Source organism: Hyperolius riggenbachi, chromosome 2, assembly GCF_040937935.1.
Source record: "Hyperolius riggenbachi isolate aHypRig1 chromosome 2, aHypRig1.pri, whole genome shotgun sequence".
NCBI lineage: Eukaryota > Metazoa > Chordata > Amphibia > Anura > Hyperoliidae > Hyperolius > Hyperolius riggenbachi.
In genome coordinates this window covers 9,896,831-9,922,341 of record NC_090647.1, presented here as the reverse complement: position 1 = coordinate 9,922,341, position 25,511 = coordinate 9,896,831, and the positions used below count along the sequence as shown (strand labels likewise).

Here is a 25,511-nt window from a genome sequence, read left to right as displayed (position 1 = left end):
CAATCATAGTACAGTATAGCCGCAATACTACCGTACAAGGATTCCCGGCAATCTTAGTACAGTACAGCCGCAATACTACCGTATAGGGATCCCCAATAATTATACTACAGTGCAGCCAAAATATTACCGTATAGGGATCCCCGACAATCATAGTACAATGCAGCCGAAATACTACCGTACAAGGATCCCCGGCAATCATACTACAGTGCAGCCGCAATACTACCGAACAAGGATCCCCGGCAATCATACTACAGTGCAGCCGCAATACTACCATATAGGGATTTCCAACAATTATAGTACTGTGCAGCCGCAATACTACCGTACAAGGATCCCCGGCAATCATACTACAGTGCAGCCGCAATAGTACCATATAGGGATCCCCAACAATTATACTACAGTGCAGCCACAATATTACCGTATAGGGATCCCCGACAATCATAGTACAATGCAGCCGGAATACTACCGTACAAGGATCCCCGGCAATCATACTACAGTGCAGCCGCAATACTACCGAACAAGGATCCCCGGCAATCATACTACAGTGCAGCCGCAATACTACCATATAGGGATTTCCAACAATCATAGTACTGTGCAGCCGCAATACTATCGTACAAGGATCCCCGGCAATCCTACTACAGTGCAGCCGCAATACTACCGTACAAGGATCCCCGGCAATTATACTACAGTGCAGCCGCAATACTACCGTACAAGGATCCCTGGCAATCATAGTACAGTGCAGCTGCAATACTACTGTACAAGGATCCCCGGCAATCATACTACAGTGCAGCCGCAATATTACCGTATAGGGATCCCCGGCAATCATACTACAGTGCAGCCACAATACTACCGTATAGGGATCCCCGACAATTATACTACAGTGCAGCCGCAATACTACCGTACAAGGATTCCCGGCAATCATAGTACAGTGCAGCCGTAATACTACCGTAGAAGGATCCCTGGCAATCATAGAACAGTACAGCCGCAATACTACCGTACAAGGATCCCTGGCAATCATACTACAGTACAGCCGCAATACTGCCGTATAGGGATTCCCGGCAATCATACTACAGTGCAGCCGCAATACTACCGTACAAGGATTCCCGGCAATCATAGTACAGTGCAGCTGCAATACTACCGTACAAGGATTCCCGGCAATCATAGTACAGTACAGCCGCAATACTACCGTACAAGGATTCCCGGCAATCATAGTACAGTATAGCCGCAATACTACCGTACAAGGATTCCCGGCAATCTTAGTACAGTACAGCCGCAATACTACCATACAAGGATTCCCGGCAATCATACCACAGTGCAGCCACAATACTGCCATATAGAGATCCCCGGCAAACATACTACAGTGCAGCCGCAATACTACCGTATACGGATCCCCAACAATTATACTACAGTGCAGCCACAATATTACCGTATAGGGATCCCCGACAATCATAGTACAATGCAGCCGAAATACTACCGTACAAGGATCCCCGGCAATCATACTACAGTGCAGCCGCAATACTACCGAACAAGGATCCCCGGCAATCATACTACAGTGCAGCCGCAATACTACCATATATGGATTTCCAACAATTATAGTACTGTGCAGCCGCAATACTACCGTACAAGGATCCCCGGCAATCATACTACAGTGCAGCCGCAATACTACCATATATGGATCCCCAACAATTATACTACAGTGCAGCCACAATATTACCGTATAGGGATCCCCGACAATCATAGTACAATGCAGCCGGAATACTACCGTACAAGGATCCCCGGCAATCATACTACAGTGCAGCCGCAATACTACTGAACAAGGATCCCCGGCAATCATACTACAGTGCAGCCGCAATACTACCGAACAAGGATCCCCGGCAATCATACTACAGTGCAGCCGCAATACTACCATATAGGGATTTCCAACAATTATAGTACTGTGCAGCCGCAATACTACCGTACAAGGATCCCCGGCAATCCTACTACTGTGCAGCCGCAATACTACCGTACAAGGATCCCCGGCAATTATACTACAGTGCAGCCGCAATACTACCGTACAAGGATCCCTGGCAATCATAGTACAGTGCAGCTGCAATACTACTGTACAAGGATCCCCGGCAATCATACTACAGTGCAGCCGCAATATTACCGTATAGGGATCCCCGGCAATCATACTACAGTGCAGCCGCAATACTACCGTATAGGGATCCCCGACAATTATACTACAGTGCAGCCGCAATACTACCGTACAAGGATTCCCGGCAATCATAGTACAGTGCAGCCGCAATACTACCGTACAAGGATCCCCGGCAATCATACTACAGTACAGCCGCAATACTGCCGTATAGGGATTCCCGGCAATCATACTACAGTGCAGCCGCAATACTACCGTACAAGGATTCCCGGCAATCATAGTACAGTGCAGCTGCAATACTACCGTACAAGGATTCCCGGCAATCATAGTACAGTACAGCCGCAATACTACCGTACAAGGATTCCCGGCAATAATAGTACAGTACAGCCGCAATACTACCGTACAAGGATTCCCGGCAATCATAGTACAGTATAGCCGCAATACTACCGTACAAGGATTCCCGGCAATCTTAGTACAGTACAGCCGCAATACTACCGTATAGGGATCCCCAATAATTATACTACAGTGCAGCCACAATATTACCGTATAGGGATCCCCGACAATCATAGTACAATGCAGCCGAAATACTACCGTACAAGGATCCCCGGCAATCATACTACAGTGCAGCCGCAATACTACCGAACAAGGATCCCCGGCAATCATACTACAGTGCAGCCGCAATACTACCATATAGGGATTTCCAACAATTATAGTACTGTGCAGCCGCAATACTACCGTACAAGGATCCCCGGCAATCATACTACAGTGCAGCCGCAATAGTACCATATAGGGATCCCCAACAATTATACTACAGTGCAGCCACAATATTACCGTATAGGGATCCCCGACAATCATAGTACAATGCAGCCGGAATACTACCGTACAAGGATCCCCGGCAATCATACTACAGTGCAGCCGCAATACTACCGAACAAGGATCCCCGGCAATCATACTACAGTGCAGCCGCAATACTACCATATAGGGATTTCCAACAATTATAGTACTGTGCAGCCGCAATACTACCGTACAAGGATCCCCGGCAATCCTACTACAGTGCAGCCGCAATACTACCGTACAAGGATCCCCGGCAATTATACTACAGTGCAGCCGCAATACTACCGTACAAGGATCCCTGGCAATCATAGTACAGTGCAGCTGCAATACTACTGTACAAGGATCCCCGGCAATCATACTACAGTGCAGCCGCAATATTACCGTATAGGGATCCCCGGCAATCATACTACAGTGCAGCCGCAATACTACCGTATAGGGATCCCCGACAATTATACTACAGTGCAGCCGCAATACTACCGTACAAGGATTCCCGGCAATCATAGTACAGTGCAGCCGTAATATTACCGTACAAGGATCCCTGGCAATCATAGAACAGTACAGCCGCAATACTACCGTACAAGGATCCCCGGCAATCATACTACAGTACAGCCGCAATACTGCCGTATAGGGATTCCCAGGAATCATACTACAGTGCAGCCGCAATACTACCGTACAAGGATTCCCGGCAATCATAGTACAGTGCAGCTGCAATACTACCGTACAAGGATTCCCGGCAATCATAGTACAGTACAGCCGCAATACTACCGTACAAGGATTCCCGGCAATCATAGTACAGTACAGCCGCAATACTACCGTACAAGGATTCCCGGCAATCATAGTACAGTATAGCCGCAATACTACCGTACAAGGATTCCCGGCAATCATAGTACAGTACAGCCGCAATACTACCGTACAAGGATTCCCGGCAATCATAGTACAGTGCTTTTCCGGAGACACAATGTATATAGAAGTAACAGTTTTTACTATTATTTACAATTGTTTTTCTAGACACGTAACAGTTTCTCATTGACCAATCGAAAACTCTTGCAAAGCTGCCAGCTATGATTTTGCTCATCCCTTGTAAGCGAGAAATTTTGAATCAGGATGATACTATTCATTGGTTAACTTAGAAGAAAAGAAGTAAGCTTTCGGCTAGGAAGCCTTCATCAGACTGATTCCTGTATACTGACAAAAGCTTAGAATACAGCTTATATACACTGGACATTGAAAAGGAGATACATTGCTCCGCAAACATCAATAAATGTCATTGGATGCCTTTATTACAACTTCAGGGGGGTCTCACAGGGATGCTAGCTAATTTATGACAATAGATAAGACCACTTGTTTCACATACCACAGACTCAGTGAGATGAGGAGACATCATAAAACTAGGTAAAAGTGACCAGGTCAGGGTACATACAATGTGTATATAAGCTGTGTGTTCTACATATTGTCAGTAGTATACAGAAATTAGTCTGAGGAATGCTTCATAGCCGAAAGCTTACTCTTATTCTCCTAAATTAGCCAATAATTGGTATCATCCTGATTCACAACTTATTGCGTTTACTGATGGCTAAAGGTGGCCACTAACGATCCAATTTCTAGCGAAAAATCATTTGAGCGATCAGAAAGTCTGATTGGAAGAAAAATCGATCACTACACCATCAACGAACCAATCTTTGCTTCCTATCTATCACAACCAACAAGAATATCCAAATTTTGGTTTGACGAAAATCCAATCAGACGACTATTTTTATAATCATTTGTAATCGATTGTGCCCATCAACTGAGATTATTTACAACCAATCCGATCAGAATTTCTGATCGCTCAAATGATTTTTTTGCTAGAAATTGGACCGTTAGTGGCCACCTTAACACAGTACAACACTCTCCTGGCCTTGTAAGAAACAGAAGGTGAACTCCGAGCGTGTTACTTCTGGTTCTGGAACTTGTATAATGATTTTGCTTGTTTACTTCACTGGATCCAACCACAGAGTGGGTGTAACCCCCAAACTCTTCCCCACATTCCAGGTGAGAAGCAATCCTGGCTGCACGATCCCCTTCCCCCTACACTGCCCTTTGCCCGCGGCTGTGAGGAGGGAAGACTCCCCTGGCTGGTCTGCCGACGTCTTGTGGTCACATTGCTGCCACTCCTGCCTGTTTATACAGTGCTGATAACCTCTATAGAGTCAATAGAGGAGCTGATGCCCTTGTGGAGCGTCCGGCCCTCAACCCACCGCCCTGACCCCGGCATGCCAATCACAAAGCACACAGTTACACAGCGAAAGCATGTCACCAGCACAGCACACAATGAGGCTTATCCCTGCCCAACAGTGACTGGACACAGAGGCTAGCACTCTACACCTCAATCATCACCGTCCTGACCCCGGCATGCCAATCACAAAGCACACAGTTACACAGCGAAAGCATGTCGCCAGCACAGCAAGGCTTATCCCTGCCCAACAGTGACTGGACACAGAGGCTAGCACTCTACACCTCAATCATCACCGCCCTGACCCCGGCATGCCAATCACAAAGCACACAGTTACACAGCGAAAGCATGTCGCCAGCACAGCAAGGCTTATCCCTGCCCAACAGTGACTGAACACAGAGGCTAGCACTCTACACCTCAATCATCGCCGCCCTGACCCCGGCATGCCAATCACAAAGCACACAGTTACACAGCAAAATATGTCACCAGCACAGCAAGGCTTATTCCTGCCCAACAGTGACCGGGCATAGAGGCTAGCACTCTACACCTCAATCTCTGGAGTCCCCAGTTCATAGTTTCCTGTGCTTTCCTTGTGTGATGTCCTCCCCATTCCAAAGGCAGACTGGAAGTCTTTAGTAGCTTTAGACTGTAGCAGGAGCATTAGACTATGAGCCGCAGTGACTGTCAGTTAGGACAGCAGTGGTTTGATGTATGGGGAAAATATCAGCTCTATATAAATGCATAATAATATGGATTCATTTCTTCTCATATGGTAAATATAGCATCAATTATTACTGTACAGGTAAGTCCAATAACAGCTATTGCTAAACAGATATATAGAGCAACATTTCTTTCCATTCAGGTATAACAACAGTTATTCTCACACAGGTAAGTATAGCAGCAGTTATTCTCATACAGGTAAGTATAGCAGCAGTTATTCTCATTCAGGTAAGTATAGCAGCAGTGATTCTCATACAGGTAAGTATAGCAGCAGTTATTCTCATACAGGTAAGTATAGCAGCAGCGATTCTCATACAGGTAAGTATAGCAGCAGTTATTCTCATACAGGTAAGTATAGCAGCAGCGATTCTCATACAGGTAAGTATAGCAGCAGTTATTCTCATACAGGTAAGTATAGCAGCAGTTATTCTCACACAGGTAAGTATAGCAGCAGTTATTCTCATACAGGTAAGTATAGCAGCAGTTATTCTCACACAGGTAAGTATAGCAGCAGTTATTCTCACACAGGTAAGTATAGCAGCAGTTATTCTCATACAGGTAAGTATAGCAGCAGTTATTCTCACACAGGTAAGTATAGCAGCAGTTATTCTCATACAGGTAAGTATAGCAGCAGTTATTCTCATACAGGTAAGTATAGCAGCAGTTATTCTCATACAGGTAAGTATAGCAGCAGTGATTCTCACACAGGTAAGTATAGCAGCAGCTATTCTCATACAGGTAAGTATAGCAGCAGTTATTCTCATACAGGTAAGTATAGCAGCAGTTATTCTCATACAGGTAAGTATAGCAGCAGTTATTCTCATTCAGGTAAGTATAGCAGCAGCGATTCTCATACAGGTAAGTATAGCAGCAGTGATTCTCATACAGGTAAGTATAGCAGCAGTGATTCTCATACAGGTAAGTATAGCAGCAGCTATTCTCACACAGATAAGTATAGCAGCAGCGATTCTCATACAGGTAAGTATAGCAGCAGTTATTCTCATACAGGTAAGTATAGCAGCAGTGATTCTCATACAGGTAAGTATAGCAGCAGTGATTCTCATACAGGTTAGTATAGCAGCAGCGATTCTCATACAGGTAAGTATAGCAGCAGTTATTCTCATACAGGTAAGTATAGCAGCAGTTATTCTCATACAGGTAATTTTAGCAGCAGCGATTCTCATACAGGTAAGTATAGCAGCAGCGATTCTCACACAGGTAAGTACAGCAGCAGTTATTCTCATACAGGTAAGTATAGCAGCAGCGATTCTCATACAGGTAAGTATAGCAGCCGTTATTCTCATACAGGTAAGTATAGCAGCAGCTATTCTCATACAGGTAAGTATAGCAGAAGTTATTCTCATACAGGTAAGTATAGCAGCAGCGATTCTCATACAGGTAAGTATAGCAGCAGTTATTCTCATTCAGGTAAGTATAGCAGCAGCGATTCTCATACAGGTAAGTATAGCAGCAGTGATTCTCATACAGGTAAGTATAGCAGCAGTGATTCTCATACAGGTAAGTATAGCAGCAGCTATTCTCACACAGATAAGTATAGCAGCAGTGATTCTCATACAGGTAAGTATAGCAGCAGTGATTCTCACACAGGTAAGTATAGCAGCAGTTATTCTCACACAGGCTAGTATAGCAGCAGTGATTCTCATACAGATAAGTATAGCAGCAGCTATTCTCACACAGATAAGTATAGCAGCAGCGATTCTCATACAGGTAAGTATAGCAGCAGTGATTCTCATACAGGTAAGTATAGCAGCAGTGATTCTCATACAGGTAAGTATAGCAGCAGCAATTCTCACACAGGTAAGTATAGCAGCAGTTATTCTCATACAGGTAAGTATAGCAGCAGTTATTCTCATTCAGGTAAGTATAGCAGCAGTTATTCTCATACAGGTAAGTATAGCAGCAGTTGTTCTCATTCAGGTAAGTATAGCAGCAGTGATTCTCATACAGGTAAGTATAGCAGCAGTTATTCTCATTCAGGTAAGTATAGCAGCAGTTGTTCTCATTCAGGTAAGTATAGCAGCAGTTGTTCTCATTCAGGTAAGTATAGCAGCAGTTATTCTCACACAGGTAAGTATAGCAGCAGTTATTCTCATTCAGGTAAGTATAGCAGCAGTTGTTCTCATTCAGGTAAGTATAGCAGCAGTGATTCTCATACAGGTAAGTATAGCAGCAGTTATTCTCACACAGGTAAGTATAGCAGCAGTTATTCTCATTCAGGTAAGTATAGCAGCAGTTGTTCTCATTCAGGTAAGTATAGCAGCAGTGATTCTCATACAGGTAAGTATAGCAGCAGTGATTCTCATACAGGTAAGTATAGCAGCAGTGATTCTCATACAGGTAAGTATAGCACCAGTTATTCTCATTCAGGTAAGTATAGCAGCAGTTGTTCTCATTCAGGTAAGTATAGCAGCAGTTATTCTCATTCAGGTAAGTATAGCAGCAGTTATTTTCACACAGGTAAGTATAGCAGCAGTGATTCTCATACAGGTAAGTATAGCAGCAGTGATTCTCATACAGGTAAGTATAGCAGCAGTGATTCCCATACAGGTAAGTATAGCACCAATTATTCTCATTCAGGTAAGTATAGCAGCAGTGATTCTCATACAGGTAAGTATAGCAGCAGTGATTCTCATACAGGTAAGTATAGCGCCAGTTATTCTCATACAGGTAAGTATAGCAGCAGTTATTCTCATTCAGGTAAGTATAGCAGCAGTGATTCCCATACAGGTAAGTATAGCACCAGTTATTCTCATTCAGGTAAGTATAGCAGCAGTTATTCTCATTCAGGTAAGTATAGCAGCAGTTGTTCTCATTCAGGTAAGTATAGCAGCAGTTATTCTCATTCAGGTAAGTATAGCAGCAGTTATTTTCACACAGGTAAGTATAGCAGCAGTTATTTTCACACAGGTAAGTATAGCAGTAGTTATTCTCACACAGGTAAGTATAGCAGCAGTGATTCTCCTACAGGTAAGTATAGCAGAAGTTCTTCTCACACAGGTAAGTATAGCAGCAGTTATTCTCATACAGGTAAGTATAGCAGCAGTTATTCTCACACAGGTAAGTATAGCAGCAGTGATTCTCATACAGGTAAGTATAGCAGCAGTGATTCTCATACAGGTAAGTATAGCAGCAGTTATTCTCATACAGGTAAGTATAGCAGCAGTTATTCTCATACAGGTAAGTATAGCAGCAGTGATTCTCATACAGGTAAGTATAGCAGCAGTGATTCTCATACAGGTAAGTATAGCAGCAGCAATTCTCATACAGGTAAGTATAGCAGCAGTTATTCTCATACAGGTAAGTATAGCAGCAGTTATTCTTATTCAGGTAAGTATAGCAGCAGCGATTCTCACACAGGTAAGTATAGCAGCAGTGATTCTCATACAGGTAAGTATAGCAGCAGCGATTCTCATACAGGTAAGTATAGCAGCAGTTATTCTCATACAGGTAAGTATAGCAGCAGCGATTCTCATACAGGTAAGTATAGCAGCAGTTATTCTCATACAGGTAAGTATAGCAGCAGTTATTCTCACACAGGTAAGTATAGCAGCAGTTATTCTCATACAGGTAAGTATAGCAGCAGTTATTCTCACACAGGTAAGTATAGCAGCAGTTATTCTCACACAGGTAAGTATAGCAGCAGTTATTCTCATACAGGTAAGTATAGCAGCAGTTATTCTCACACAGGTAAGTATAGCAGCAGTTATTCTCATACAGGTAAGTATAGCAGCAGTTATTCTCATACAGGTAAGTATAGCAGCAGTTATTCTCATACAGGTAAGTATAGCAGCAGTGATTCTCACACAGGTAAGTATAGCAGCAGCTATTCTCATACAGGTAAGTATAGCAGCAGTTATTCTCATACAGGTAAGTATAGCAGCAGTTATTCTCATACAGGTAAGTATAGCAGCAGTTATTCTCATTCAGGTAAGTATAGCAGCAGCGATTCTCATACAGGTAAGTATAGCAGCAGTGATTCTCATACAGGTAAGTATAGCAGCAGTGATTCTCATACAGGTAAGTATAGCAGCAGCTATTCTCACACAGATAAGTATAGCAGCAGCGATTCTCATACAGGTAAGTATAGCAGCAGTTATTCTCATACAGGTAAGTATAGCAGCAGTGATTCTCATACAGGTAAGTATAGCAGCAGTGATTCTCATACAGGTTAGTATAGCAGCAGCGATTCTCATACAGGTAAGTATAGCAGCAGTTATTCTCATACAGGTAAGTATAGCAGCAGTTATTCTCATACAGGTAATTTTAGCAGCAGCGATTCTCATACAGGTAAGTATAGCAGCAGCGATTCTCACACAGGTAAGTACAGCAGCAGTTATTCTCATACAGGTAAGTATAGCAGCAGCGATTCTCATACAGGTAAGTATAGCAGCCGTTATTCTCATACAGGTAAGTATAGCAGCAGCTATTCTCATACAGGTAAGTATAGCAGAAGTTATTCTCATACAGGTAAGTATAGCAGCAGCGATTCTCATACAGGTAAGTATAGCAGCAGTTATTCTCATTCAGGTAAGTATAGCAGCAGCGATTCTCATACAGGTAAGTATAGCAGCAGTGATTCTCATACAGGTAAGTATAGCAGCAGTGATTCTCATACAGGTAAGTATAGCAGCAGCTATTCTCACACAGATAAGTATAGCAGCAGTGATTCTCATACAGGTAAGTATAGCAGCAGTGATTCTCACACAGGTAAGTATAGCAGCAGTTATTCTCACACAGGCTAGTATAGCAGCAGTGATTCTCATACAGATAAGTATAGCAGCAGCTATTCTCACACAGATAAGTATAGCAGCAGCGATTCTCATACAGGTAAGTATAGCAGCAGTGATTCTCATACAGGTAAGTATAGCAGCAGTGATTCTCATACAGGTAAGTATAGCAGCAGCAATTCTCACACAGGTAAGTATAGCAGCAGTTATTCTCATACAGGTAAGTATAGCAGCAGTTATTCTCATTCAGGTAAGTATAGCAGCAGTTATTCTCATACAGGTAAGTATAGCAGCAGTTGTTCTCATTCAGGTAAGTATAGCAGCAGTGATTCTCATACAGGTAAGTATAGCAGCAGTTATTCTCATTCAGGTAAGTATAGCAGCAGTTGTTCTCATTCAGGTAAGTATAGCAGCAGTTGTTCTCATTCAGGTAAGTATAGCAGCAGTTATTCTCACACAGGTAAGTATAGCAGCAGTTATTCTCATTCAGGTAAGTATAGCAGCAGTTGTTCTCATTCAGGTAAGTATAGCAGCAGTGATTCTCATACAGGTAAGTATAGCAGCAGTTATTCTCACACAGGTAAGTATAGCAGCAGTTATTCTCATTCAGGTAAGTATAGCAGCAGTTGTTCTCATTCAGGTAAGTATAGCAGCAGTGATTCTCATACAGGTAAGTATAGCAGCAGTGATTCTCATACAGGTAAGTATAGCAGCAGTGATTCTCATACAGGTAAGTATAGCACCAGTTATTCTCATTCAGGTAAGTATAGCAGCAGTTGTTCTCATTCAGGTAAGTATAGCAGCAGTTATTCTCATTCAGGTAAGTATAGCAGCAGTTATTTTCACACAGGTAAGTATAGCAGCAGTGATTCTCATACAGGTAAGTATAGCAGCAGTGATTCTCATACAGGTAAGTATAGCAGCAGTGATTCCCATACAGGTAAGTATAGCACCAATTATTCTCATTCAGGTAAGTATAGCAGCAGTGATTCTCATACAGGTAAGTATAGCAGCAGTGATTCTCATACAGGTAAGTATAGCGCCAGTTATTCTCATACAGGTAAGTATAGCAGCAGTTATTCTCATTCAGGTAAGTATAGCAGCAGTGATTCCCATACAGGTAAGTATAGCACCAGTTATTCTCATTCAGGTAAGTATAGCAGCAGTTATTCTCATTCAGGTAAGTATAGCAGCAGTTGTTCTCATTCAGGTAAGTATAGCAGCAGTTATTCTCATTCAGGTAAGTATAGCAGCAGTTATTTTCACACAGGTAAGTATAGCAGCAGTTATTTTCACACAGGTAAGTATAGCAGTAGTTATTCTCACACAGGTAAGTATAGCAGCAGTGATTCTCCTACAGGTAAGTATAGCAGAAGTTCTTCTCACACAGGTAAGTATAGCAGCAGTTATTCTCATACAGGTAAGTATAGCAGCAGTTATTCTCACACAGGTAAGTATAGCAGCAGTGATTCTCATACAGGTAAGTATAGCAGCAGTGATTCTCATACAGGTAAGTATAGCAGCAGTTATTCTCATACAGGTAAGTATAGCAGCAGTTATTCTCATACAGGTAAGTATAGCAGCAGTGATTCTCATACAGGTAAGTATAGCAGCAGTGATTCTCATACAGGTAAGTATAGCAGCAGCAATTCTCATACAGGTAAGTATAGCAGCAGTTATTCTCATACAGGTAAGTATAGCAGCAGCGATTCTCATACAGGTAAGTATAGCAGCAGTTATTCTCATACAGGTAAGTATAGCAGAAGTTATTCTCATACAGGTAAGTATAGCAGCAGCAATTCTCATACAGGTAAGTATAGCAGCAGTTATTCTCATACAGGTAAGTATAGCAGCAGTTATTCTCATTCAGGTAAGTATAGCAGCAGCGATTCTCATACAGGTAAGTATAGCAGCAGTTATTCTCATACAGGTAAGTATAGCAGCAGTTATTCTCATTCAGGTAAGTATAGCAGCAGTTATTCTCATACAGGTAAGTATAGCAGCAGTTATTCTCATACAGGTAAGTATAGCAGCAGTTATTCTCATTCAGGCAAGTATAGCAGCAGCGATTCTCATACAGGTAAGTATAGCAGCAGTTATTCTCATACAGGTAAGTATAGCAGCAGTTATTCTCATACAGGTAAGTATAGCAGCAGTTATTCTCATACAGGTAAGTATAGCAGCAGTTATTCTCATACAGGTAAGTATAGCAGCAGTTATTCTCATACAGGTAAGTATAGCAGCAGTTATTCTCATGCAGGTAAGTATAGCAGCAGTTATTCTCATTCAGGTAAGTATAGCAGCAGCGATTCTCATACAGGTAAGTATAGCAGCAGTTATTCTCATACAGGTAAGTATAGCAGCAGTTATTCTCATACAGGTAAGTATAGCAGCAGTTATTCTCATACAGGTAAGTATAGCAGCAGTTATTCTCATACAGGTAAGTATAGCAGCAGTTATTCTCATACAGGTAAGTATAGCAGCAGTGATTCTCATACAGGTAAGTATAGCAGCAGCAATTCTCATACAGGTAAGTATAGCAGCAGTTATTCTCATTCAGGTAAGTATAGCAGCAGTTATTCTCATACAGGTAAGTATAGCAGCAGTTATTCTTATTCAGGTAAGTATAGCAGCAGCGATTCTCATACAGGTAAGTATAGCAGCAGCGATTCTCATACAGGTAAGTATAGCAGCAGTGATTCTCACACAGGTAAGTATAGCAGCAGTTATTCTCACACAGGTAAGTATAGCAGCAGTTATTCTCATACAGGTAAGTATAGCAGCAGTTATTCTCATACAGGTAAGTATAGCAGCAGTTATTCTCATACAGGTAAGTATAGCAGCAGTTATTCTCATACAGGTAAGTATAGCAGCAGTGATTCTCATACAGGTAAGTATAGCAGCAGTTATTCTCACACAGGCTAGTATAGCAGCAGTGATTCTCATACAGGTAAGTATAGCAGCAGTGATTCTCATACAGGTAAGTATAGCAGCAGTTATTCTCACACAGGTAAGTATAGCAGCAGCAGTTCTCATACAGGTAAGTATAGCAGCAGTTATTCTCATACGGGTAAGTGTAGCAGCAGTTATTCTCATTCAGGTAAGTATAGCAGCAGTGATTCTCATACAGGTAAGTATAGCAGCAGTGATTCTCATACAGGTAAGTATAGCAGCAGTTATTCTCACACAGGTAAGTATAGCAGCAGTTATTCTCATACAGGTAAGTATAGCAGCAGTTATTCTCATACAGGTAAGTATAGCAGCAGTTATTCTCATACAGGTAAGTATAGCAGCAGTTATTCTCACACAGGTAAGTATAGCAGCAGTTATTCTCATACAAGTAAGTATAGCAGCAGCAATTCTTATACAGGTAAGTATAGCAGCAGCTATTCTCATACAGGTAAGTATAGCAGCAGTTATTCTCATACAGGTAAGTATAGCAGCAGCGATTCTCATACAGGTAAGTATAGCAGCAGTTATTCTCATACAGGTAAGTATAGCAGCAGTGATTCTCATACAGGTAAGTATAGCAGCAGCGATTCTCATACAGGTAAGTATAGCAGCAGCGATTCTCATACAGGTAAGTATAGCAGCAGCTATTCTCATACAGGTAAGTATAGCAGCAGTGATTCTCACACAGGTAAGTATAGCAGCAGCTATTCTCATACAGTCAAGTATAGCAGCAGTTATTCTCATACAGGTAAGTATAGCAGCAGTTATTCTCATTCAGGTAAGTATAGCAGCAGTGATTCTCACACAGATAACTATAGCAGCAGCTATTCTCATACAGGTAAGTATAGCAGCAGCGATTCTCACACAGGTAAGTATAGCAGCAGCTATTCTCATACAGGTAAGTATAGCAGCAGTTATTCTCACACAGGTAAGTATAGCAGCAGTTATTCTCATACAGGTAGGTATAGCAGCAGCAATTCTCATACAGGTAAGTATAGCAGCAGCGATTCTCACACAGGTAAGTATAGCAGCAGCGATTCTCATACAGGTAAGTATAGCAGCAGCGATTCTCATACAGGTAAGTATAGCAGCAGCAATTCTCATACAGGTAAGTATAGCAGCAGTGATTCTCATACAGGTAAGTATAGCAGCAGCGATTCTCATACAAGTAAGTATAGCAACAGTGATTCTCATACAGGTAAGTATAGCAGCAGTGATTCTCATACAGGCAAGTATAGCAGCAGCAATTCTCATACAGGTAAGTGTAGCAGCAGTGATTCTCATACAGGTAAGTATAGCAGCAGTGATTCTCATACAGGCAAGTATAGCAGCAGCAATTCTCATACAGGTAAGTATAGCAGCAGTGATTCTCATACAGGTAAGTATAGCAGCAGTTATTCTCACACAGGCTAGTATAGCAGCAGTGATTCTCATACAGGTAAGTATAGCAGCAGTGATTCTCATACAGGTAAGTATAGCAGCAGTTATTCTCACACAGGTAAGTATATCAGCAGCAGTTCTCATACAGGTAAGTATAGCAGCAGCGATTCTCATACAGGTAAGTATAGCAGCAGCGATTCTCATACAGGTAAGTATAGCAGCAGCGATTCTCACACAGGTAAGTATAGCAGCAGCGATTCTCACACAGGTAAGTATAGCAGCAGTTATTCTCATACAGGTAAGTATAGCAGCAGTTATTCTCATTCAGGTAAGTATAGCAGCAGCTATTCTCATACAGGTAAGTATAGCAGCAGTTATTCTCATACAGGTAAGTATAGCAGCAGCTATTCTCATACAGGTATATATAGCAGCAGTGATTCTCATACAGATAAGTATAGCAGCAGTGATTCTCATACAGGTAAGTATAGCAGCAGCGATTCTCACACAGGTAAGTATAGCAGCAGCAATTCTCATACAGGTAAGTATAGCAGCAGTGATTCTCACACAGGTAAGTATAGCAGCAGCAATTCTCATACAGGTAAGTATAGCAGCAGTGATTCTCATACAGGTAAGTATAGCAGCAGTGATTCTCATACAGGTAAGTATAGCAGCAGTTATTCTCATACAGGTAAGTATAGCAGCAGCTATTCTCATACAGGTAAGTATAGCAGCAGCAATTCTCATACAGGTAAGTATAGCAGCAGTTATTCTCATACAGGTAAGTATAGCAGCAGTTATTCTTATTCAGGTAAGTATAGCAGCAGCGATTCTCACACAGGTAAGTATAGCAGCAGTGATTCTCATACAGGTAAGTATAGCAGCAGCGATTCTCACACAGGTAAGTATAGCAGCAGTTATTCTCATACAGGTAAGTATAGCAGCAGTGATTCTCATACAGGTAAGTATAGCAGCAGTGATTCTCATACAGGTAAGTATAGCAGCAGTTATTCTCATACAGGTAAGTATAGCAGCAGTTATTCTCATACAGGTAAGTATAGCAGCAGTGATTCTCATACAGGTAAGTATAGCAGCAGCAATTCTCATACAGGTAAGTATAGCAGCAGTTATTCTCATACAGGTAAGTATAGCAGCAGTGATTCTCATACAGGTAAGTATAGCAGCAGTGATTCTCATACAGGTAAGTATAGCAGCAGCGATTCTCATACAGGTAAGTATAGCAGCAGTGATTCTCATACAGGTAAGTATAGCAGCAGCGATTCTCATACAGGTAAGTATAGCAGCAGTTATTCTCATACAGGTAAGTATAGCAGCAGTGATTCTCACACAGGTAAGTATAGCAGCAGTGATTCTCATTCAGGTTAGTATAGCAGCAGTTATTCTCACACAGGTAAGTATAGCAGCAGCTATTCTCATACAGGTAAGTATAGCAGCAGCTATTCTCATACAGGTAAGTATAGCAGCAGTGATTCTCATACAGGTAAGTATAGCAGCAGTGATTCTCATACAGGTAAGTATAGCAGCAGTTATTCTCATACAGGTAAGTATAGCAGCAGCAATTCTCATACAGGTAAGTATAGCAGCAGTGATTCTCATACAGGTAAGTATAGCAGCAGTGATTCTCATACAGGTAAGTATAGCAGCAGTGATTCTCATACAGGTAAATATAGCAAGCAGCAGTGATTCTCATACAGGTAAGTATAGCAGCAGTGATTCTCATACAGGTAAGTATAGCAGCAGTTATTCTCATACAGGTAAGTATAGCAGCAGCAATTCTCATACAGGTAAGTATAGCAGCAGTGATTCTCATACAGGTAAGTATAGCAGCAGTGATTCTCATACAGGTAAGTATAGCAGCAGTGATTCTCATACAGGTAAATATAGCAGCAGCAATTCTCATACAGGTAAGTATAGCAGCAGCGATTCTCACACAGGTAAGTATAGCAGCAGTGATTCTCATACAGGTAAGTATAGCAGCAGTGATTCTCATACAGGTAAGTATAGCAGCAGTGATTCTCATACAGGTAAGTATAGCAGCAGTTATTCTCACACAGGTAAGTATAGCAGCAGTGATTCTCATACAGGTAAGTATAGCAGCAGTGATTCTCACACAGGTAAGTATAGCAGCAGTGATTCTCATACAGGTAAGTATAGCAGCAGTGATTATCATACAGGTAAGTATAGCAGCAGTTATTCTCACACAGGTAAGTATAGCAGCAGTGATTCTCATACAGGTAAGTATAGCAGCAGTGATTCTCATACAGGTAAGTATAGCAGCAGTGATTCTCATACAGGTAAATATAGCAGCAGCAATTCTCATACAGGTAAGTATAGCAGCAGCGATTCTCACACAGGTTAGTATAGCAGCAGCGATTCTCATACAGGTAAGTATAGCAGCAGTTATTCTCATACAGGTAAGTATAGCAGCAGTTATTGTTATGCAGAAGGACATATCTCACCATGCTTGCTGCACCTGGTCATTGGGCCATTTGAGGCGACACTGGTAACCCTCAATGTTCTGCTTCATCTTGAAGCTGACCAGCTTGTTGTAGACCAGGTAAGGGATCATGATGATGATGGAGAGGATCCAGGTGGCAGCAATAACTTTGTAGGCATGGGAACGGGTTTGCCACACACGGGACTGCAGCGGATTGCAGATGGCACTGTAGCGTTCAATGGCGATGGCCACCAGGTTGAAGGTGGAGACACTGACAGAGATGCCTGGATGGGGAGAGGAGATAACAGATGGTAAATATCTTGGTGATTACTGTGCTGACAGGTATGTTGTCCATAGGCTGACACTCGTATGCTCAAAGAGACACACATTTACATCAGGTAGACATACTTAGTAATCATATTTCCCTCAAACAACATAATTTAGCAGCATCTAGGCAGTACTCCCCTTCACTGAGAAGTGGCTAACCCTATTATTTAGTATTTATATAGCACTGACATCTTCTGCAACACTGTACAGAGTACATAGTCATGTCACTTAGCTGTCCCTCAGAGGAGCTCACACTCTAATCCTGCCATAGTCATAGTCTAATATCCTACCATATTATTATTATGTATTTATATAGCACTGACATCTTCTGCAGCACATTACAGAGTACATAGTCATGTCACTTAGCTGTCCCGCAGAGGAGCTCACAATCTAGTACCTACCATAGTCCTATGTCTGTGTATGTATCATGTAGTGTATGTATCAGAGGAGCTCACAATCTAATCCTTGCCATAGTCATATGTCTATGTATGTATGGTGTAGTGTATGTATCAGAGGAGCTCACAATCTAATCCTTGCCATAGTCATATGTCTATGTATGTATTGTGTAGTGTATGTATCAGAGGAGCTCACACTCTAATCCTTACCATAGTTATATGTCTATGTATGTATGGTGTAGTGTATGTATCAGAGGAGCTCACACTCTAATCCTTACCATAGTCATATGTCTATGTATGTATTGTGTAGTGTATGTATCAGAGGAGCTCACAATCTAACCCTTGCCATAGTCATATGTCTATGTATGTATCATGTAGTGTATGTATCAGAGGAGCTCACAATCTAATCCTTGCCATAGTCATATGTCTATGTATGTATCGTGTAGTGTATGTATCAGAGGAGCTCACAATCTAACCCTTGCCATAGTCATATGTCTATGTGTGTATGGTGTAGTGTATGTATCAGAGGAGCTCACACTCTAATCCTTACCATAGTCATATGTCTATGTGCGTACATTTGAAATAGCCGCTAGTTGAAATGGGCGCAATTATCGTGCATTTTATATTGCGGCTATAAATATATTGTGTTACAGAATTCTGTAGCGGTTATGTTAGAAGTGAGCGTCTGAGAAGTGTGTTTCAATTAGCGGCTGAAGTAATCTTACATCACAAGCTTACATTAACGGCTTATTGTTTGTATGTGAATGGCTATTTCAAATGAACGCTACATCTTACATTCTAATGTTACATTTACTGTGTCATGTTTGACTTTGACAAATGAAATTTAATTTTGATAATTGAATAATCAATTGAATTGTTAGACTATCCCTTCAATGTTAATGTACCGCATCGGGACTTTTTCTGGCGCATGCTGTGTAATCTGCACACTTTGCGGCTACATATATTTTTCATGTTAAGCACTTTATTTTCTTGCGCCTACCACACGATCTTCCTAACTAAGATTTTTTTTCCCTTTTAGCACCATACTCTTTCCCTTTTTGTTCCCACTGTTAAACACTCTCTTTTTCAATTTTTCCCATTAAACACTATCTTTCTCTTATACCCTTATTATTTTCTGAATACATCACATGCAACTATTAAATTAATGCGCATTGTAGCCGCGGATGAACTGTATCTGCTGTGGTGGTGTCAGCGCATGAGGTAACCTGCAGAACAGTTTGCTGGAGCCTGGAGGGCGATCTCAAAACCGCTGCAGGGCATGTGTGTCCAGATGTGTGTCCTCCTGTCCCTATGGAATTACCTGCCCAACAACCAAATAGAAATACCAGTGGCTGTAGGATACTGCAGAGAGACGCAAAGAAGCAACTACATCGGAGCCTCAAATAGCGGCAGTAGCAGGGAGCATCAAGCACTCCTTACAGGGGGCCGAGCTGCAAACAGGTGGCTTTTTATTAACCGATATGTAGCAGGAGGATGTGCCCTTCAAAGTACACCATATTCCTTACAAGCTTAAATTATGGGGCACAGTCTGTACTACCGATATTTTTTTTTCTCACCTAATTCTCTACGAGTCACTCCTGGTCTCAGCTTCTGGTCTCAGCTCCCCAGTCCAAACTTCTTCAGCACTCCTATTTAACTCCCGCTATTAATCTCTAGATCAATCCCGGACAGCTCCAATCATCTTATCTTTAGTGAAGCTCAAACCTTTTGTCTCTTTAGTTCCTGTTGTCACTGAAAAAGATCTCTGTTTAAATGCCGGTAATTAGCACCAGAGGCCCCTATCTAATCCCGGTCAGTGCAACACCAAATAATTTAGCAAATGAAAGAATGGTGCACACAGGCTGTGCCGTTGTTATACTTCTCTGCACTGATGACAGTTGTCTGCTTTCTACTTGTAAACAGAGGAGCACGGGCTGTTGCTATTTTTCTCTGCATTGATATTTTGCATTGTTGCAGACTCAAAATAATAAAAATGTACATGTCTACTACATCAAAGCCGAGTAACTGTGCATCGAGCATCGGTAATTGTATCTATACATTACCACAATAGAGAAAAGCGGCTTTTAAAATTATAGTATAAAGATATTTGTTGGGAATTAAATGAAAAGTTAATTTCCAATAATTTGATAATTATCAATGATAACAAGTATGTTAATATTTCGTAAAATAACATTTTAATTAGCTATACTCAATTTTTACTTAAGATGCATACATTGTTCTAATTTAATTTATTTCCTAAAATATAAAACTTTCTTTAGAAACAGTACCCTATAATAAAATCATGTTAGCAAGGCTTCCTACATAAATATGTGCCGACCTGCCAGCTCTCATACCGCGGCTGCTGAGTGCTAATAAAGCTGGGGCTGGGGCTCTCTCACTTTGTGCCCCCGAAGCTGCCCGTGTTCCAGGACCGGTGAGCTGCTGCTTGAGTGCCCAAACATACTTCAAGGATTGTGTCCCTGTTGCCATTCCCAGACTATGCGGATCTCCAGCTCCCCTCACTACATATGCCGATATTCTCCACATACTAATAACCGGAATAATTCATACTGATCCGTAAGCATAAAAAAAGTGCAGTAGACACAAATACTCAAAAGAAAGCCATAGCCGCAGGTGCAGACATGAGTTGGAGCGGCATAAGTTATATCCGTATAAGGTAGACTCATGCAGACATGAGCTAAAGCACTACACACATAGCCGATAAATGCGCCCATATTATACAGTCTGCGCCGTGACAGACTGATGTAGCCGATAAATACATTGGCTGAATAGCCGCGCCCAATTCAACTTGCGCTTTAATTAACGGCTTCGGTCTATGTATGTATTGTGTAGTGTATGTATCAGAGGAGCTCACAATCTAACCCTTGCCATAGTCATATGTCTATGTATGTATGGTGTAGTGTATGTATCAGAGGAGCTCACAATCTAACCCTTGCCATAGTCATATGTCTATGTGTGTATCGTGTAGTGTATGTATCAGAGGAGCTCACAATCTAACCCTTGCCATAGTCATATGTCTATGTGTGTATGGTGTAGTGTATGTATCAGAGGAGCTCACAATCTAACCCTTGCCATAGTCATATGTCTATGTGTGTATGGTGTAGTGTATGTATCAGAGGAGCTCACAATCTAATCCTTGCCATAGTCATATGTCTATGTATGTATCGTGTAGTGTATGTATCAGAGGAGCTCACAATCTAACCCTTGCCATAGTCATATGTCTATGTATGTATCGTGTAGTGTATGTATCAGAGGAGCTCACAATCTAACCCTTGCCATAGTCATATGTCTATGTATGTATCGTGTAGTGTATGTATCAGAGGAGCTCACAATCTAACCCTTGCCATAGTCATATGTCTATGTATGTATCGTGTAGTGTATGTATCAGAGGAGCTCACAATCTAATCCTTGCCATAGTCATATGTCTATGTATGTATGGTGTAGTGTATGTATCAGAGGAGCTCACAATCTAACCCTTGCCATAGTCATATGTCTATGTATGTATGGTGTAGTGTATGTATCAGAGGAGCTCACACTCTAACCCTTGCCATAGTCATATGTCTATGTATGTATGGTGTAGTGTATGTATCAGAGGAGCTCACAATCTAACCCTTGCCATAGTCATATGTCTATGTGTGTATGGTGTAGTGTATGTATCAGAGGAGCTCACACTCTAACCCTTGCCATAGTCATATGTCTATGTGTGTATGGTGTAGTGTATGTATCAGAGGAGCTCACAATCTAACCCTTGCCATAGTCATATGTCTATGTATGTATGGTGTAGTGTATGTATCAGAGGAGCTCACAATCTAACCCTTGCCATAGTCATATGTCTATGTATGTATGGTGTAGTGTATGTATCAGAGGAGCTCACAATCTAACCCTTGCCATAGTCATATGTCTATGTATGTATGGTGTAGTGTATGTATCAGAGGAGCTCACACTCTAATCCTTGCCATAGTCATATGTCTATGTATGCATTGTGTAGTATATGTATCAGAGGAGCTCACACTCTAATCCTTGCCATAGTCATATGTCTATGTATGCATTGTGTAGTATATGTATTGTAGTCTAGGTACCATTTAGGGGGAAGCCAATTCACTTATCTGTATGTTTTGGGATGTGTGAGGAAATCCGAGTGCCCGGAGGAAACCCACACCAACATAGGGAGAACATCTTATCCCTATCTTATACTATGTCTCTGTCTGCCCTTTCATATGGTTCATTTACATTTAGCAACAATACTATGTGTGGCAAAAAAAACAGTGAAAAAAAAGGCGGGGGGGGGGGGGGAAGGGGAGGGGGAGTCTTTTTCTTTCTGAACCGGTGTAGACATAGGTACCAATAATGTGCGGCCCCCACTGGTATGTCTGGGTTTGGAAGTGGAAAAGATTCGATCTCTCCATGTCTTGCAGTCGGTGGCGGAATCTGGTCCTGGGAATGTGCCCCGTAGTTTACTCAAGAAGAAAGTTAATCCAATAGACCAGCAAAGCAAGAGACGGGCACCATCGCCCCTGCGACCTCTGCAACCACTGGGGGGCCCACTCCTCCCCCACATGCAGAGTAGCACAGGTAGTGGAGTAATACTTACCTGCTCCAGCACTGTAGGTTTCCTCCATGCATCAAACTTAGCTCCTGATCACATGACCGATGCAAGTCACATAATCAGAAGCCAGAGAATGACAACCGGGAGAGTGCAGCTGTGATGCATGGAGGTGACCAACAGCACTGGAGCAGGTACTTATTACTCTGCATGCGTCTCAGGGCTAGGTGTGTGCCCCCCGCAGGGGGGTACAGCAGGGGCCCCATGGCAATTTTTCAGGGGGGCCCTCATAGGCTGTTGTTACGCTCCTGCCACCATCCGCTTCCATTCTGCCGCTTTATTGTGCCAGTGTAACATCACACCAACAACAGACTAATGCATAAAGTGCAGGGCATTCAGTTATGCATAAGAAGGCAGGCGAGGGAGAGGAGGTGGGTGCTGGGGCACTGGAGGACGGAACAACAGACTAATGCATAAAGTGCAGGGCATTCAGTTATGCATGAGAAGGCGGGCGAGGGGGAGGAGGTGGGTGCTGGGGCACTGGAGGATGGAACAACAGACTAATGCATAAAGTGCAGGGCATTCAGTTATACATGAGAAGGCGGGCGAAGGGGAGGAGGTGGGTGCTGGGGCACTGGAGGGCGGAACAACAGACTAATGCATAAAGTGCAGGGCATTCAGTTATACATGAGAAGGCGGGCGAGGGGGAGGAGGGGGGTGCTGGGGCACTGGAGGATGGAACAACAGACTAATGCATAAAGTGCAGGGCATTCAGTTATACATGAGAAGGCGGGCGAGGGGGAGGAGGTGGGTGCTGGGGCACTGGAGGGCGGAACAACAGACTAATGCATAAAGTGCAGGGCATTCAGTTATACATGAGAAGGCGGGCGAGGGAGAGGAGGAGGGTGCTGGGGCACTGGAGGATGGAACAACAGACTAATGCATAAAGTGCAGGGCATTCAGTTATACATGAGAAGGCGGGCGAGGGGGAGGAGGGGGGTGCTGGGGCACTGGAGGATGGAACAACAGACTAATGCATAAAGTGCAGGGCATTCAGTTATACATGAGAAGGCAGGCGAGGGAGAGGAGGTGGGTGCTGGGGCACTGGAGGACAGAACAACAGACTAATGCATAAAGTGCAGGGCATTCAGTTATGCATGAGAAGGCGGGCGAGGGGGAGGAGGTGGGTGCTGGGGCACTGGAGGACAGAACAACAGACTAATGCATAAAGTGCAGGGCATTCAGTTATACATGAGAAGGCGGGCGAGGGAGAGGAGGTGGGTGCTGGGGCACTGGAGGATGGAACAACAGACTAATGCATAAAGTGCAGGGCATTCAGTTATGCATGAGAAGGCGGGCGAGGGGGAGGAGGTGGGTGCTGGGGCACTGGAGGATGGAACAACAGACTAATGCATAAAGTGCAGGGCATTCAGTTATGCATGAGAAGGCTGGTGAGGGGGAGGAGGTGGGTGCTGGGGCACTGGAGGATGGAACAACAGACTAATGCATAAAGTGCAGGGCATTCAGTTATGCATGAGAAGGCGGGCAAGGGGGAGGAGGTGGGTGCTGGGGCACTGGAGGATGGAACAACAGACTAATGCATAAAGTGCAGGGCATTCAGTTATGCATGAGAAGGCGGGCGAGGGGGAGGAGGTGGGTGCTGGGGCACTGGAGGATGGAACAACAGACTAATGCATAAAGTGCAGGGCATTCAGTTATACATGAGAAGGCGGGCGAGGTAGAGGAGGTGGGTGCTGGGGCACTGGAGGATGGAACAACAGACTAATGCATAAAGTGCAGGGCATTCAGTTATGCATGAGAAGGCGGGCGAGGGAGAGGAGGTGGGTGCTGGGGCACTGGAGGATGGAACAACAGACTAATGCATAAAGTGCAGGGCATTCAGTTATACATGAGAAGGCTGGTGAGGGGGAGGAGGTGGGTGCTGGGGCACTGGAGGACAGAACAACAGACTAATGCATAAAGTGCAGGGCATTCAGTTATGCATGAGAAGGCGGGCGAGGGGGAGGAGGTGGGTGCTGGGGCACTGGAGGATGGAACAACAGACTAATGCATAAAGTGCAGGGCATTCAGTTATACATGAGAAGGCGGGCGAGGGAGAGGAGGTGGGTGCTGGGGCACTGGAGGATGGAACAACAGACTAATGCATAAAGTGCAGGGCATTCAGTTATGCATGAGAAGGCGGGCGAGGGAGAGGAGGTGGGTGCTGGGGCACTGGAGGACGGAGCAACAGACTAATGCATAAAGTGCAGGGCATTCAGTTATGCATGAGAAGGCTGGTGAGGGGGAGGAGGTGGGTGCTGGGGCACTGGAGGACAGAACAACAGACTAATGCATAAAGTGCAGGGCATTCAGTTATGCATGAGAAGGCGGGCGAGGGGGAGGAGGTGGGTGCTGGGGCACTGGAGGATGGAACAACAGACTAATGCATAAAGTGCAGGGCATTCAGTTATACATGAGAAGGCGGGCGAGGGAGAGGAGGTGGGTGCTGGGGCACTGGAGGATGGAACAACAGACTAATGCATAAAGTGCAGGGCATTCAGTTATACATGAGAAGGCAGGCGAGGGAGAGGAGGTGGGTGCTGGGGCACTGGAGGATGGAACAACAGACTAATGCATAAAGTGCAGGGCATTCAGTTATGCATGAGAAGGCGGGCGAGGGAGAGGAGGTGGGTGCTGGGGCACTGGAGGACGGAACAATAGACTAATGCATAAAGTGCAGGGCATTCAGTTATACATGAGAAGGCTGGTGAGGGGGAGGAGGTGGGTGCTGGGGCA

At 43.2% G+C, this 25,511-nt stretch overlaps 1 protein-coding gene across 1 annotated transcript in view; it reads right to left on the bottom strand.

Moving 5' to 3' along the window:
• Window positions 1–25,511, bottom strand: part of CCKBR (cholecystokinin B receptor) — a 159,712-nt gene that overhangs the window by 31,915 nt on the left and 102,286 nt on the right. The window contains exon 3 of the mRNA XM_068264022.1: window positions 17,452–17,713. Coding sequence (XP_068120123.1) covers window positions 17,452–17,713 — 262 coding nt within the window. The remainder of the gene's footprint in view (window positions 1–17,451; window positions 17,714–25,511) is intronic.